The sequence below is a fragment of the Chlorocebus sabaeus genome, chromosome 12 (genome assembly GCF_047675955.1).
Source record: "Chlorocebus sabaeus isolate Y175 chromosome 12, mChlSab1.0.hap1, whole genome shotgun sequence".
Taxonomy (NCBI): Eukaryota; Metazoa; Chordata; class Mammalia; order Primates; family Cercopithecidae; genus Chlorocebus; species Chlorocebus sabaeus.
This window is the reverse complement of record NC_132915.1, coordinates 62,745,906-62,762,540: the sequence shown is the minus strand read 5'-3', so window position 1 is coordinate 62,762,540 and position 16,635 is coordinate 62,745,906. Positions and strand designations below refer to the sequence as shown.

The window sequence follows — 16,635 nt, the reverse complement described above, 5'->3', positions numbered from 1 at the left end:
AGCCAGGATGGTCTTGATCTCCTGACCTCGTGATCCGCCCGTCTCAGCCTCCCAAAGTGCTGGGATTACAGGCTTGAGCCACCACGCCCAGCCTATTTTTTCTTAATTATAGTTAAAATGCTTATATTTTAGAACAAATAATAATGTATAATGAGAGTAGTAGAGAAAGGAATAAATAGGGCCAGACATAGTGGCTGATGCCTGTAATCCCAGCACTTTGGGAGCCGAGGCAGGTGGATCACCTGAGGTCAGGAGTTCAAGACCAGCCTGATCAACATGGTGAAACCCCATCTCTACTAAAAATACAAAAAAAATTAGCTGGGGGTGGTAGCGGGTGCCTGTAGTTCCAGCTACTTGGGAGGCTGAGGTGGGAGAATCACTTGAATCTGGGAGGCGGAGGTTGCAGTGCCAAGATTGAGCCACTGCACTCCAGCTTTGGCAACAGAGAGAGACTCTGTCTCAAAAAAAAAAAAAAAAAGAAAAGACTAAATAGGTTTGGCTGTAATAATGTATGCAATGAAAAGTTTTAAGAGATTTTTGGTACTGTTTAATGGGGGTAATTTTCATACCTAGTAAGGAAATACTGGTTCCACAAATATTATCCAGTTCTTATATGCCAAGAGACATCTTCATATCCCAAGCACTGATTTGATCCCCAAGTACAGCAGATGTGTTTTCCTTGTGATCTAAAGTAATTACATGACTTGTCTTAAACTTCTTTGGGTACTTAATTCTGGGCTTTTTGCCACTCTCAAAACATCTAATACCAGATAAAGACTTCTTGCACTGTGGCCGAGCACAGTGGCTCATGCCTGTAATCCCAGCACTTTGGGAGGCCGAGGTAGATCACTTGAGGTCAGGAGTTCAAGACCAGCCTGGCCAACATGGTGAAACCCTGTCTGTACTGAAAATGCAAGAATTAGCTAAGTGTGGTGGCGGGAGCCTGTAATCCCAGCTACTTGGGAGGCTAAGGCAGGAGAATCACTTGAACCTGGATGGCAGAGGTTGCGGTGAACCAAGATCGCGCCATTGCACTCCAACCTGGGCGACAGAGTGAGACTGCATCTCAAAAAATAAAAAAAGACTTCTTGCATTTGCCGCAGTAGCGGTTTTAGGTCAAATATAAGGAATCCTTGATGATTTAATGATTTATAAATATGCAGATTACCTTGAGTTGCAGTGTAGATTGGAAACATATGATGGAGAAAAGTTTAGAGTTATGAAAGATGACTCCAGAGTGAGTTGAGAGGAAGCAAGGAAGTTCTGAGTACTTACGGTCTTCAGTCAAAAGCATCTTGAGCATCATCGGGAATCTGACACTTTTCCAAGGCTTCTTGGACGGTTTCTGTTAGTGTGTGGATAGGCAGGTTGGCATCAGGATTCTCTTTGCTTTTGCATGAGCTAACTTGCCATTGGAAAAGCACTGTCTGATACGTTGAGGGGAGCGGGGTGGACAGTGGAAACTCAGTGTTGCAGAAATTCAGGCTAGCAGACAGTCAAGCAAATATTCTTTCCCACCTCACTGCCTTTTACTTTTCTCTCTTTCAGGAATCCGGTCCGTGAGTTTCTATGAGCACATCATCACTGTGGGAACTGGGCAGGGCTCCCTGCTGTTCTATGACATCCGAGCTCAGAGATTTCTGGAAGAGAGGCTCTCAGCTTGTTATGGGTCCAAGCCCAGACTAGCAGGGGAGAATCTGAAACTAACCACTGGCAAAGGCTGGCTGGTGAGTAAGCCCCTGCCTGAGATGACTGCTACACAGTAACAGAAAAATTATCTTCCTCTACCCCTCAGCCCCCACTGACACACCATCTACTCACACTTTTTCACCAGTAAAAGGTACTCCTTGGAACAGGAGAAGACTTCCCCCTGATCTTGCTTTTGTGTCTCTACGTTACCTGTGGGAAAACCGAGGCCCAGTAAAACACACTGGTTGACTTAGGATTTTCCCCAAGGCATAATAGAGGAACCTCCCACCACAGCTGTCAGTGAATTTTTTTTTTTTTTTTAGACAGCATCACTGTGTTGTCCAGGCTGGAGTGCAGTAGTGTGATCATAGCTTACTGTATGTAGCCTTGAACTCCTGGGCTCAAGCAGTCCTCCTGCCTCAGCCTCCCAAGTAGCTGGGACCACAGGCATATGCACTATGCCTGGCTAATTTATTTTTTTTAGTAGAGATGGGGTCTCGCCACATTGCCCAGGCTGGTCTCAAACTCGTGGGCTCAAGTGATTCTCTCACCTTGGCCTCCTAAAATTCTGAGATTACAGCCGTGAACCAGTGCGCCCTACCTCCAGTGAATTATTCAAGTGTTTGGTTCTTTCTCCTGCGCCTAGCGGGTGGAGGGAAAATAGAACTTTGGTTCTAACTCTGCTGAGAAGAACTGAGCCTTGTATAGCAATTCTTCAGCTGCTCCGTTCTTCCCTAATGTTTAGTTGGAAAAATGAGGCCCTGATTCCCATGAGAATCAACCAGTGAATCTCCTGACATGAGGTTGTACCTGTAAAACCCTGTTCCCTTAAGGAGACCAGAAAGCATTCCTGTCCCTTCCTCCCCCTTTTCCTGCCCCATGGCTAGAGGTGCTAATTGTAGTCTCTTTCTCTTCCCATAGAACCATGATGAAACCTGGAGGAATTACTTTTCAGACATTGACTTCTTCCCCAATGCTGTTTACACCCACTGCTACGACTCGTCTGGAACGAAACTCTTTGTGGCAGGAGGTCCCCTCCCTTCAGGGCTCCATGGAAACTATGCTGGGCTCTGGAGTTAATGACAACTCCCCAAATGCAGAGATTTACACTAACTTCCATCCTCAGTTTCCTTGTTTCTTCTGATTTTTTTTTTCCTAATTGTGTGAGGCTCTTGTGTTTTAGTGGGAACACCAAAGTTTGCCTATAGTTTAGGCAGTTAATAGGAAGAAGCTCTGTACAGAAATCTGAAGGTTGTTTGGTTTTTTGTTTTCCCCTTTAGTAATCAAAATTTTACTATCTTTTATTCTGGCTTTTCAACCAAACATTGTTGCTAATCCCTATTTTTCTTTAAGTGACACACATTCTCCCCTCTCTGGCTTCTTTAGGCTGAAATGACATAGTCATTCTCACCCTTACTTCACTCTTGAGAGGTAGGGCTCCTTTATAATTATATGGTTGCTGTCAGACTTTCTGTGAAAGTTTGGGAGCTGTGTGTGTGTGACAGAGATCTTGTCTGTGTGTGTGTGTGATCTTGTGTGCCTGTAGGTACTGTGTGTCACTGAAATTACCTGGAGTGAGGATTACTTGTAATTAAAATATTTATAAAAGAAACAACTTTATTCACAGAGTCCAGCTTTGGGACTAGTCTGTAACTTGTTTTTTAAAGTCTAACAACACTGATAATAGGAAGTAAAAACAGAAAGGAAAAGAAATTACCACTGGGAAAATCTTTTGAGTTAGATTGCAGGCTGCTTGGGGCCTCCCGTGCCAGGACTGCAAAGTGATCCAGCCCTACCTGTCTTCCCACCTGTGTGTCCCCCGTGTGGGAAGCTGGTGTCACTTCCCCTTCCCACCCTCACATCTGCTTAGCCAGTAGCCACACCCCTAAAACATCAGACTCACCATCCAGGTTCAGCTCTAGAGGCTGCAAAAGGCTTCATGGGACTTGGTAAAGAGAATCCCCATCCTAGCTTCTCTCTCCATCCCCTCAAGACCTGATCTGGTGTTTAAGGGGCCTGGAGCTGGGAGTCTCAAGTCTGCTAAGGTTCACATCCATAGTCCTCTTGGCTTTGAGGAGAATCCTCTCTGCCATTCTTTCAATCTCCTCAATGGGTTTTGCTTTTATTTTCTAAATTGGGTTAAGTCTAAGAAGGTGGGGGTGAGCAGGGGGTTTATCTGTGTGTAGTGAGTGCTTCATGTGTGGAATATTCATTTTCCCACTGCAGCGGGACTTGGGGTTGAAGCCACCCCTCCTACTCTGCTGGCTTAGCCCTGAGATGGTGACAGGCTGGCCTGCAGTCAGCATCATTGTGCATGTAACAGCATCGATGTGATTAGTAATTTGTCTGTTCCTCCCTTGAACTGTCTATTTAGTCTGGGGTTTTTTAACTTGCAGGCAACTGACTGTGATGTCCACTTGTTCCTTGATTTTTACACATCATGTCAAAGATAACAGCTGTTCCCACCCACGAATTCCTCTAAGCACATACTCTGCTTTTCTGTCAACATCCCATTGTGGGGAAAGGAAAAGTCATATTTATTCCTGCACCCCAGTTTTTTAACTTGCTCTCCCAGTTGTCCCCCTCTTCTCTGGGTGTAAGTAGGGAAATTGGGAAAAAATAATATATATATCCTCCTTTTAATGGTGAGGGGCTGCTGGAGAGGAGAGACAGCAAGTCCACCCTAACTTGTTACACAGCACATACCACAGGTTCTGGAATTCTCATCTTCGAACCTAGAGAAATAGGTGCTATAAACAGGGAATTAAGCAAAATGCTGGATGCTATAGATCTTTTAATTGTCTTAATTTTTTTTCTATTATTAAACTACAGGCTGTAGATTTCTTAGTTCTCACAGAACTTCTATCATTTTAAACTGACTTGTATATTTAAAAAAAAAAAAAAATCTTCAGTAGGATGTTTTGTACTATTGCCAGACCCTCTTCTGTGATGGGTAATGCATTTGATTGTTTGAGATTTTCTGGTTTTAAAAATGTAGCACTTGACTTTTTGCCAAGGAAAAAAATAAAAATTATTCCAGTGCAAAATGGTGTGAGTGAGTATTATGTAGCCAGGAGCCTGCAAAAAAGGCCCCACATGACTAATTGGAAGGTTGGCTTGAGCTGTTGGGACTGCTTGTGGCAGATGGAGAACACAAGCATTACCTCCAGGTTAAAGGCAGGTCAAGTGCAGACACAGATGCTAAGACCTGCTAGGTCCAGGTCCCCAACTCTAGCCCAAGATCAGTTGGTCTGAGGCCCAGCTGCGGGTGGATATGCCCAGGGTAGCAAAGTAGTGTGACGTTACTTCTCTCACATAAGTAAGGGTTGGTAATAGGCCCTGTCTGCTTGGATGGTGCCCTGAGAATGACTCTGAAAGTGTTTGCATAGTACTCTGGGAATAGGATATTATTATTTTTTGTAGTTGGAACCATAGACCTTCACTGCCCTTTGTAAGGGGAAGGCACAGTGACCAGAGTGATGTTTTCCTAGAGCCTATTTGGAGCTGTAGCTGAGAGAAACTGCTAAGTCATACCACCCTTCCTCACACAGTCATCTCCGGGGAACCCACCAGGGCTGGGCCGCAGAGCCTGGCAAGGCCGCCCCTATTCTTCTGCCACATGGTACTTGTTCTTTCCAGGGCAAGCTGGACGCAGCTGCTCTGTGCACCTGCCTTACAGACTGACTGGTTCAGAACATGACACATGGGTTCCTATACGGTCAAAGGCTGCAAGACAGGAAGGGGAGATGAGTAAGTTAAAGCAATTTGAGAGGGCTCCCCAGAGGCAACGAGTTACATTTGGAAAGGGCTGAAACTAGCTTTTCCCAAAATGAATTTGGAAAGTATTTGTAAAATCTTCATTGTCGGCTGGGTGCGGTGGCTCACACCTGTAATCCCAGCACTTTGGGAGTACCAGGTGGGTGGATCACCTGAGGTGAGGAGTTTGAGACCAGCCCAGCCAACATGGTGAAACCCCATCTCTACCAAAAATACAAAAATTAGCCGAGTGTGTTGGCAGGTGCCTGTAATCCCAGCTATTGGGAGGCTGAGGCAGGAGAATTGCTTGTACCTGGGAGGCAGAGGTTGCAGTGAGCCGAGATTGTGCCACTACACTCCAGCCTGGGCAACACAGTGAGACTCCAAAAAAAAATATTGTCAAATCATTTTTGGGAAATGCAGATTAGAACAGAGGCAACTTCATTCCTTTACTGTCAGGTTTTTTTTATTTTTAAAAATTGGAAAGGAGAGCTTTACTTCTCAAAGGGTTGCAGTCTGCAGGGTGGCCATTCTGACAAGTTGGGAAGTAGAGCTTCTGGCCAGAAGTCAGAAACACACTCTGAGTGAGGGGCAAAGGGGACAGGAATTTATGTTGAACAAGGTGGCTGAATATATATATTTAATAAGCTATAGGAGGAGTCATGAATATTTATGAAAGGAAAAAGGTACACATGCACAACTGAACTCTCAGGTTTTTGGTATTTTACTATGGGACTTGTTCCACAGAACATGCTCAAAGAAAGGTGACTTAGGGGATGTGGGGTTGACTTGGCCTAGGCCTCTGGCCTCCATGGAATCTTGGCCCTGCTCCCATTTTCCAGCCAGACTCTCCAGCAAAGCATGTATCACAGAAGGGCTTTGTGGACTTTATGGGGTCCCCTTTTTGCCAGCAGTCCCTACTCCCTTCTGTGAAAGAACTTCTTGTTCTCTCTCAGGCCACATGCCACATGCCTTATTCCAAATAGTCTACTGGCTCCTCCTCATCCTTCGGGTCCTTTTTCCAGGAGACTTTGGAGCTGAACTGAATTCTTAGCCCTTCATGACTTGTTTATGCTCCAAGTCCCTGGTCCCCTGCCAACTCTAATTGATTATTGATCTGGCCCTGTGTTCCTAATAAAGCTAAAGACTGCCCCCAGTCCAGGCCACTCTGATCCAGCTGCCATTCCTAGTGCAGGTACCCAGAAATAGCAAGTCAGGATGTCCATACTTGTATCAGCACCAGGGATCAATCTTGTAGGAGTTAGCCTATGATCCAAGTGTTTTTGTTCCGCTTTTCAATTGGCTGGTGTCTAGAAGACAACAATGAGGGGCGGAGGGTGGCCAAGAGAAGGAATCACTCAATGTTATTTGCTTCATGCTAGTTCATTCACATATTTCTTCATGCTAGCGTGCTGAGATAACTGAAAGGTTTGGGAGGATAGAAACATAGGTTGCTAATTCTGGAACCAGTGATGAAGACAATAAAAGGCTCCGGTTTTTTAGCTTGGTTCTGCCCTTAGCTCCTCCAAAGAAGAATCCAATGAAAGAAATGTGAGACATAGGAATACTACCACTGGAGAGAAAGATGTGAACTGAACTCAAGATGGAGATGGAGTTGTGAGCTCTTTTATGATTCCTCTCTCCAAGAGACGTGTGGACTATCAGAATCCCCCTGGGTTGGGCCTCACATCTGAACACTCTTCTTAATTAGTGTGGAATTGCCGAAGGCAGGATTTTTAAGGGATAATACTATTTAACAGTACTCAGACCGAGTGCAGTGGCTCACGCCTGTAATCCTGACACTTTGGGAGGCTGAGGTGGGCAGATCACGAGGTCAGAAGATTGAGACCATCCTGGCCAACATGGTGAAACCCTATCTCCACTAAAAGTACAAAAAATTAGCTGGGTGTGGTGGCTCGTGCCTGGAATCCCACCTACTCGGGAGGCTGAGGCAGGAGAATCGCTTGAACCCAGGGGTCGGAGGTTGCAGTGAGTCGAGATCATGCCACTGCACTCCAGCCTGACAACAGAGACTCCATCTTGGAAAAAAAAAAAAAAAAGGGTGCTCATAGTCACATGTTTATTGTGCCTCTTGTTAAGCTATAAGCTCTAAGGTGTATTCAGAGCTATAATTAACATCACTAGTGCCATGGACAGGAAGAAAACAGATGATCAACTCATACCTTAGAAGAAAATAAACTAGCCGGGCGCGGTGGCTCAAGCCTGTAATCGTAGCACTTTGGGAGATCGAGACGGGCGGATCACGAGGTCAGGAGATCGAGACCATCCCGGCTAACACGGTGAAACCCCGTCTCTACTAAAAAATACAAAAAAAACTAGCCGGGCGAGGTGGTGGGCGCCTGTAGTCCCAGGTACTCGGTAGGCTGAGGCAGGAGAATGGCGTAAACCCGGGAGGCGGAGCTTGCAGTGAGCTGAGATCCGGCCACTGCACTCCAGCCTGGGCGACAGAGCGAGACTCCGTCTCAAAAAAAAAAAAAAAGAGGGCCGGGCGCGGTGGCTCAAGCCTGTAATCCCAGCACTTTGGGAGGCCGAGGCGGGCGGATCACGAGGTCAGGAGATCGAGACCATCCTGGCTAACACAGTGAAACCCCGTCTCTACTAAAAATACAAGAAAATTAGCCGGGCGTGGTGGCGGGCGCCTGTAGTCCCAGCTACCCGGGAGGCTGAGGCAGGAGAATGGCGTAAACCCGGGAGGCGGAGCTTGCAGTGAGCTGAGATCCGGCCACTGCACTCCAGCCTGGGGCACAGAGCGAGACTCCGTCTCAAAAAAAAAAAAAAAGAAAAGAAACTGAGCTGGGTATAGTGGCTTACACCTATAATCCCAACACTTTGGGAGGCTGAGGTGGATTGCCTGAAGCCAGGAATTTGAGACCAGTCTGGCCAACATAGTGAGACCCCATCTGTACAAATAATTAGCCTTGCATGGTGATGCCTACCTATAGTCCCAGGTACTTGGGAGGCAGAGACAGGAAGATCACCTGAGCCCAGGAGTTTAAGGCTGCAGTGCACCAGGATTGTGCCACTGCACTCCAGCCTGGGCAACAGAGTAGGACCCCGTCTCAAAAAAAAAAAAAAAGAAAAGAAAAGAAACTGGCCAGGTGCAGTGGCTCGTGCCTGTAATCCCAGCACTTTGGGAGGCCAAGGCAGAAATTGCATGACACTAGGAGTTCAAGATCAGCCTTGGCAATATAGCAAGACCTGGTCTCTGCACAAAATTGAAAACTTAGCCAGGCATGATGGTGCACAGGAGGAGCGTTTGAGCCCAGTTGTTTGAGGCTGCTGTGACCTATGATTGTGCCACTGCACTCCAACCTTGGCAACAGAGCAAGACCCTGTCTCAAAAAAATAATAATAGGCGAGTCACGGCTGCTCATGCCTGTAATCCCAGCATTTTGGGAGGCCGAGGTGGGCAGATCATCTGAGGTCAGGAGTTTGAGACCAGCCTGGCCAACATGGCAAAACCCCACTTCTGCTAAAAAAAAAAAATACAAAAATTAGCCAGGTGTGGTGGTGTGTGCCTGTAATCTTAGCTACTTGGGAGGCTGAGGCGAGAGAATTGATTGAACCCAGGAAGCAGAGGTTGCAGTGAGCCGAGACTGCACCATTGCACTCCAGCCTGGTCGACAGAGGAGACTCCATCTAAAAAAAAAGATTCTCCCCTTGGGCCTCGAGAAAGAGCACGGCATGAGACTGGCGTCTTGATTTCAGACTTCTGGACTCCGAAACTATGAGAAAATGACTCTGTTGTTTTAAAACCCAATGACTCTGTTGTTTTAAAACCCACCAAGTTAGGCCGGGCACAGTGGCTCATGCCTCTAATCCCAGCACTCTGGGAGGCCGAGGCAGGTGGATCGTCTGAGCTCAGGAGTTTGAGACCAGCCTGACCAATATGGTGAAACCCAGTCTCTACTAAAAATACAAAAAATTGGCCATGCGTGGTGGCATGCACCTGTAGTTCCAGCTACTTAGGAGGCTGAGACAGAATTGCTTGAACCTGGGAGACGGAGGTTGCAGTGAGCTGAGATCGTGCCACTGCACTCCAGCCTGGGTGACAGAGCAAGACTCCATCTCAAAAAAAAAACAAAAAACAACCCACCAAGTTTGTGGTAATTTAAGAGTATTCTGAGGAATTTTTAGATACCAATTTTTGTAAAAACACACTAGATTGAAGGAAAATATTTTCTCTTACAGTAATACAGTAATATAATACTGTATATTCTCTTACAGTAATATACAGATGAACTGTAATATTAGTGCTAAGACTTAAAAAAAGCAAAAAGTAAAGCTCAGAACCATGATTGAATTGATACTAGAGGAAGTGATCATCAAATCTGCATACCATTGGCTGCTTTTTCCTACCTATTTCAAACCATCTCCACCTTTTTTTTTGAGAGAGAGTTTTGCTCTTCACACCCAGGCCTGAGTACAATGGTGTAATCTTAGCTCACTGCAATCTCTGCCTCCCAGGTTCAAGTGATTCTCCTGCCTCAGTCACCCGAGTAGCTGGGATTACAGGCGCACACCACCACGCACGGCTAATGCTTGTATTTTTAGTAGAGACAGGGTTTCACCACATTGGCCAGGCTGATCTCTAACTCCTGATCCACCACCTCAGCCTCTCAATGTGCTGGGATTACAGGCGTGAGTCAACGCACCCAGCCGGTTTTTTTTTTGTTTTTTGTTTTTTGTTTTTTGAGACGGAGTCCCACTCCGTAGCCCAGGCTGGAGTGCAGTGGCCAGATCTCAGCTCACTGCAAGCTCCGCCTCCCGGGTTTTTACGCATTCTCCTGCCTCAGCCTCCCGAGTAGCTGGGACTACAGGCGCCCGCCACCTCGCCCGGCTAGTTTTTTGTATTTTTCAGTAGAGACGGGATTTCACCGGGTTACCAGGATGGTCTCGATCTCCTGACCTCGTGATCCGCCCGTCTCAGCCTCCCAAAGTGCTGGGATTACAGGCTTGAGCCACCGCACCCGGCCTTTTTTTTTTTTTTTTTTTTTTTTTTTTTTTAAAGCAGAGCCTCTCTCTGTCACCCAGGCTGGAGTGCAGTGGTGCAATCTCAGCTCACTGCAGCTTGTGCCTCCTGGGTTCAAGTGATTCTCGTGCCTCCAGCCTCCTCTGAGTAGCTGGGATTACAGGCGTGCACCACCACACCTTGCTAATCTTTGTATTTTTAGTAGAGGTGGGGTTTTGCCATGTTGCCCAGGCTGGTCTCAAACTCCTTGCCTCAAGCAATCCACCTGCCTCAGTCTCCCAAAGTGCTGGGATTACAGACTTGAGCCACCACACCTGGTCAATGTTGTGTTTTTGTTGTTTGTTTTTTTGTTTGTTTTTTCTTGAGACAGAGTCTCACACTGTCTCGAGGCTGGAGTGCAATGGCGTGATCTCGGCTCACTGCAACCTCCACCTCCCAGGTTCAAGCAATTCTCCTGCCTCAGCCTACAAAGTAGCTGGGATTACAGGTGTGCGCCACCACGCCCAGGTAATTTTGTGTTTTTGTTTCTTTTCTTTTCTTTTTTTTTTTTTTTTTGAGACAGAGTCTTGCTCTGTCACACAGGATGGAGTGCAATGGCATGATCTCGGCTCACTGCAACCTCTGCCTCCTGGGTTCAAGCAGTTCTCCTGCTTCAGCCTCCCAAGTAGCTGGGACTACAGGCGCCTGCCACCATGCCTGGCTACTTTTTGTATTTTTAATAGAGACAGGGTTTCACCATATTGGCGAGGCTGGTCTCAAACTCCTGACCTCATGATCTGCTCTCCTTGGCCTCCAAAGTGCTGGGATTACAGGCCTGAGCCAAGGCGCCTGACAATTTTTTTTCTTTTTTCTAAATAGAGTCTCAGTCTTGTCAGACTGGAGTGCAGTGGCACGATCTTGGCTCACTCCAACCTCTGCCTCCCCAGTTCAAGTGATTCTCCTGCCTCAGCCTCCCGAGTAGCTGAGTCTACATGCCCGCGCCACCATGCCCAGATAATTTTTGTATTTTTAGTAGAGACAGGGTTTCACCATGCTGGCCAGGATGGTCTTGATCTCTTGACCTCGTGATCTGCCCACCTCAGCCTCCCAAAGTGCTGGGATTACAGGCGTGAGCCACTACACCCGGCCTTACTGTGGCTTTTTTTTTTTTTTTTTTTTTTGAGACTGAGTTTTGCTCTTGTTGCCCAGGCTGGAGTGCAGTGGCGTGATCTTGGCTCAGCGCAACCTCCACCTCCCAGGTTCAAGTAATTCTCCTGCCTCAGCCTTCCTGAGTGGCTGGGATTACAGGCATGCACCACCATGCCCGGCTAATTTTGTATTTTTAATAGAGACAGGGTTTCTCCATGTTGGTCAGGCTGGTCTCGAACTCCCAACGTCAGATGATCCACCCACCTCAGCCTCCCAAAGTGCTGGGATTACAGGCGTGAGCCACCACGCCCGACCAGTGTTTTTTTTTTTTAAACAGAGACAGGGTTTCACCATGTTGCCAAGGCTGATCTCTCGAACTCTTGAGCTCAAATGATCCTCCTGCCTGCCTTGGCCTCCCAGAGTGTTGGGATTACAGGCATGAGCCACTGTACCCAGCCTATCTCAACATTTTGAACTTGTACTCTAAGACATTATTTCAAAGTGCAGGTTGTAGAGTTTTAGGATGCTTTCTCATCTTGAATTAGCCAAGAAAATGTACAGCTATCTTGGGTCTCCTTTGATAGCAGAAGATAACAGGAGATCTAGCTAAGACCTGAGATACCTAAACTTGCCTTGCTATGGAATCTGCCTTGCAGGCACCTGGGCAGACCTGGAGTTGCTAGCCAGGATGTCGTAGGATTCCCAAAGATGATGGAGGATGCATGAGTCGTCACAGATGATGTCAGTATTGATATTATTGTTCTGAGGCCACCAGTTTATTTAACTGGTGACTGTGGTCTTTATCAGGAACTCTTAGCCTATCAAATGGTATTTATGGTGTTGAAAAATTAGTATTATTTTTTGAGACACAGTCTCACTCTGTTGCCCAAACTGCACCTGGCCCTATTGTTGTTTTTTGTTGTTGTTGTTGTTGTTTGTTTTATTTTTTGAGATGGAATCTTGCTATGTGGCTCAGGCTGGAGTGAAGTAGCACGATTTTGGCTCACTGCAACCTCCGCCTCTCTGGTTCAAGCAATTCTTCTGTCTCAGCCTCCCAAGTAGCTGGGACTACAGGCGCCCGCCACCATGCCCGGCTAATTTTTGTATTTTGTTTTTTTAGTAGAGACGGGGCTTCACCATATTGGTCAGGCTGGTCTTGAACTCCTAACTTCAGGTGATCTGCCCGCCTTGGCCTCCTCCCAAAGTGCTGGGATTACAGGCGTGAGATATCGCACCCAGCCCCTGGCCCTAATTTTTCACACTTTTATTTGTATATATATATATTTTTTGAGACTTCTGTCACCCAGGCTGGAGTGCTGTGGTACAATCTCGGCTCACTGCAACCTCCACCTCCTGGGTTCAGGCAATTCTCATGCCTCAGCCTCCTGAGTAGCTGGGATTATAGGTGCATGCCACCGCATCTGGCTAATTTTTGTATTTTTAGTAGAGATGTGGTTTCACCATGTTGGCCAGGCTGGTTCAAACTCCTGACTTCAGGTGTGCCCACCTCAGCCTCCCAAGTACTGGGGTTACAGGCGTGAGCCACTGTGCCAGGCCTATATTTATTTATTAAAAAAAAAATTGGGGGCCGGTAGTGGTGGCTCACGCCTGTAATCCCAGCACTTTGGGAGGCCGAGGCGGGCAGATCACGAGGTCAGGAGATCGAGACCATCCTGGCTAGCACGGTGAAACCCCCATCTCTACTAAAAAATACATAAAAATTAGCTAGGCATGCTGATGGGCGCCTGTAATCCCAGCTACTCAGGAGGTTGAGGCAGTAGAATGGCGTGAACCCGGGAGCCTGAGCTTGCACTCCAGCCTGGGCCACAGAGCGAGATTCTGTAGGAAGGAAGGAAGGAAGGAAGGAAGGAAGGAAGGAAGGAAGGAAGGAAGGAAGGAAGGAAGGAAGGGAGGGAGGGAGGGAGGGAGGGAGGGAGGGAGGGAGGAAGGAAGGAAGGAAGGAAGGAAGGAAGGAAGGAAGGAAATCTATATGCACTAACATAGAATGATTGTTAAGATATATTGTTCAATGACGAAATAATTACAAACCAGCTTACCAACTTCCTGTCAAAATCTTTCAAGGTATAGTTCAGGTTCCCACTCTTCTAGAAAACCTTCCATGGTCACACCTCTCCTTAGGGAGCCCTGCCTTCTGGGGGCTTTCCAAGCACAGACAGGTACAAGATTGGAGAGCCCCAGAGTCTTATGGGAGATTTGGGGCCAATGAATCCATCATACACCCAGTAGGGGGAGCCAGAGCTTAGCTCCTCGCCTCTAGAAATCCCTCTCCTGCATTAACAAACCCCACATGGAGTGTGGAGAAAACAAAGATATGCACAAAACATGTATTTTAAGGGGATTGTGGGGAGAGGAAGGTAATGGTGTAGTAAGAAGGAGTTTTTTGTTTTTGTTTTGAGACAGGGTCTTGCTATGTTGCCCAGGCTGGAGTGCAGTGGCACCATCTTGGCTCACTACAGTCTCAACCTCCCAGGCACTCAAGCAATCCTCCCACCTCAGCCTCCTGAGTAGCTGGGACTATAGGCATGCACTACCCTGCATGGCAATTTTTTTTTTTTTTTTTTTTTAAGAGACAGGGTTTGCTGTATTGCTCAGGCTGGTCTCAAACTTGAAGGAGTTTTTTTGGGGTTTTGTTTCACTTTAATGAGGTTTTCAGAGTAGCAATCCTTGAATCAAGCTTCCCTCTGCATTTATCTGCAGATTTGATTTACAAAGATGTAAGCATACAGCTTCTCAGAAGTGTGTGTGTTTTGTTGTTTAAAGCCAAATAGATATTATGGAAGGAATGGAATGTTGCCACTGGATCACTGGATCACCGGATCACCAAATTCAATAAATTGAGGTGGGGTGCGGTGGCTCATACCTAACCTCAGTGCTCTGGGAGATTGAGGTAGGAGGATTGCTTGAGGCTGGAAGCTCAAGACCAGCCTAGACAATATACCAACACCTCATCTCTATTAAAAAAAAAAAAAAATTAAAATTAAAAATCACTACAAGTGGCATGTACCTGTAGTTCCAGCTACTTGGGAGGCTGAGTTGGGAGGATCGCTTGAGCACAAGGAGTTTGGGGCTGTAGTTAGCTATGATTGCAACACTGCACTTCAGCCTGGGTGACAGAGCCAGACCCTATCTGAAATAAATAAATAAATAGAGCATTGGTTCGAGGAGTTAGGTAGGAGGCAGCTTAGAGAAAAAGCACTGGATCCGAGGTTGGTGCTCCCAGTTAAATCCTGTTTCTAATCAGCTTTTGACTGTAGGCAGGTAACTAAATCTCTTAGCTGACTGTAAACTTCTGTAACATGAAATGTGACGGTATTTACAGAGCACAACTGTAAAGCATTCTTAGGGCTCCCTGAGTCATCGGCTGAGCTTTCATAGTCCAGGAGAGATGGCAGAACTCCCTCACTTAAAGTCAGGCCAAATAATTTTGACTCTGAAGCACCAGAAACAGGGGGAGGTAACTTTTACACCAAACTCCAAGCCCTCAAGCCTCCAGCCAGGCCTTTACCTAATCCTGAACCATTAACCTCTGTACTCCTCCTGGTTGTAGTCTACCATGTATAACCATAGCGAGGCAAGACGCCCAGCCGTGTTGCCTGCACGAGGAATAAGCCATGTGTGGCCTTTCCCTAGGACTCAGGGGACCTGAGCAACCTGGAGAAAGAAACTGAAAGCTGGGCTGTCAGATATTGCTGGGAGGCAGCTTCTCAGAGAACACCAGGAGCTCTGCTAGGACCTGAGCTGGCACAATTGGTTGGAGGCCCCAAGAAACAGGCATTGGTGCTCATTGGAGACGTCCTTTCAGGCAGAAGTAGCCACTATGCTGACCAAGGAGGAGGTGACTTGAGTGTTAGCTTTGCCCCGCAGGCACGGTCTCAGCTCCTAAAGTCCAGTTTGGTTCTATCTGTATTTGGAGGAAGGTGTCAACTTGTGTTTTCCTTGAGATATCTCCCCTCCCCATGGGTCTTTCTTACCATCAGTAGCCAGCTGTGGCTACAGCTGAGGACAGGAATTTTCTGCAGGGGCTATTCAGCAGGGCATGTCAGGGCCTGCAGGAACTGGTTTAACTTGCTTCTGAGAGTCTTGACTCCACTTCAGACTCCTTTGGCTTTAGGGTAGGGAGGTGATTCTAGAGGTAGGAAGAGCAGGAGAAAGGATACAGGCAAAGGGATCTGTCAAGTCAAGGAGGTCCCTGGAGAGGTGACTTTTTGCTCTACAGGAGGAGAGGGCCTCCCAGGCTTCCATTTAACTATCTGCTCAAAGGTCCCAAGACTGCAGCTTCTCTCTTTCTTTCTTTCTTTTTTTTTTTTAATTTTCTGAGGCAGAGTCTTGCTCTGCTGCCCAGGCTAGAGTGCAGTGGTGCGATCTTGCCACTTCACTCCAGCCTGGGTGATAAAGCTAGACTCCATCTCAAATAATAATAATAATAATAATAAATAAAGTGATGATAGGCGTGCTTCCATGTACCCCTCTGGACCTACTCTCTGCCCTACTGGGTACTCCTGGTCTCTATCAGTAGGCCTTCTTGTCCTCTGCCTTCTGGTTAAATTCTCCCAATGGAGATTAGGAGAGAGGATTGGGACGAGAGGTTATTTATGGGCGTGCGTGGTGGTTTATGCCTGTAATCCTAGCACTTTGGGAGGCTGAGGTGGGGGGATCACTTGAGGTCATGTGTTCGAGACCAACCTGGCCAACATGGCAAAACCCTGTCTCTACTAAAAATACAAAAATTAGCTGGGCATGGCAGTGCGTGCCTGTAGTCCCAGGTACTCGGGAGACTGAGGCAGGATTGCTTGAACCCGGGAGGCGGAGGCTGCAGTGAGCCAAGATCGTGCCACTGCACTCCAGCCTGGGCGACAGAGCGAGACTCTGTCTCAAAAAAAAAAGAAAAAGAGGTTATTTTCCACTGACACCCCACCTTCCTAAAAGTGGGGTCACTGCAGACCCCTGTCAGTTGGCCTTTCTCATTTGTTTGCTGCTCCCTTCCTGTTGTCCCCTGAAGCCCAATAGTGATCAGGTTTCCACACTGTCACTGGCCCTTGGGCACTGTA

At 47.0% G+C, this 16,635-nt stretch overlaps 1 protein-coding gene across 2 annotated transcripts in view; it reads left to right on the top strand.

Moving 5' to 3' along the window:
* DCAF12 (DDB1 and CUL4 associated factor 12) overlaps positions 1-4,738 on the top strand; it is a 35,790-nt gene extending 31,052 nt beyond the window's left edge. For both annotated transcript variants that reach the window (XM_073021727.1, XM_073021726.1), the window contains exons 8-9: positions 1,549-1,727; positions 2,611-4,738. In XM_073021727.1, the coding sequence (XP_072877828.1) occupies positions 1,549-1,727; positions 2,611-2,769 (338 nt within the window). In that variant the 3' untranslated portion in view covers positions 2,770-4,738. The remainder of the gene's footprint in view (positions 1-1,548; positions 1,728-2,610) is intronic.
* The last annotated feature ends 11,897 nt before the right edge of the window (positions 4,739-16,635 follow it).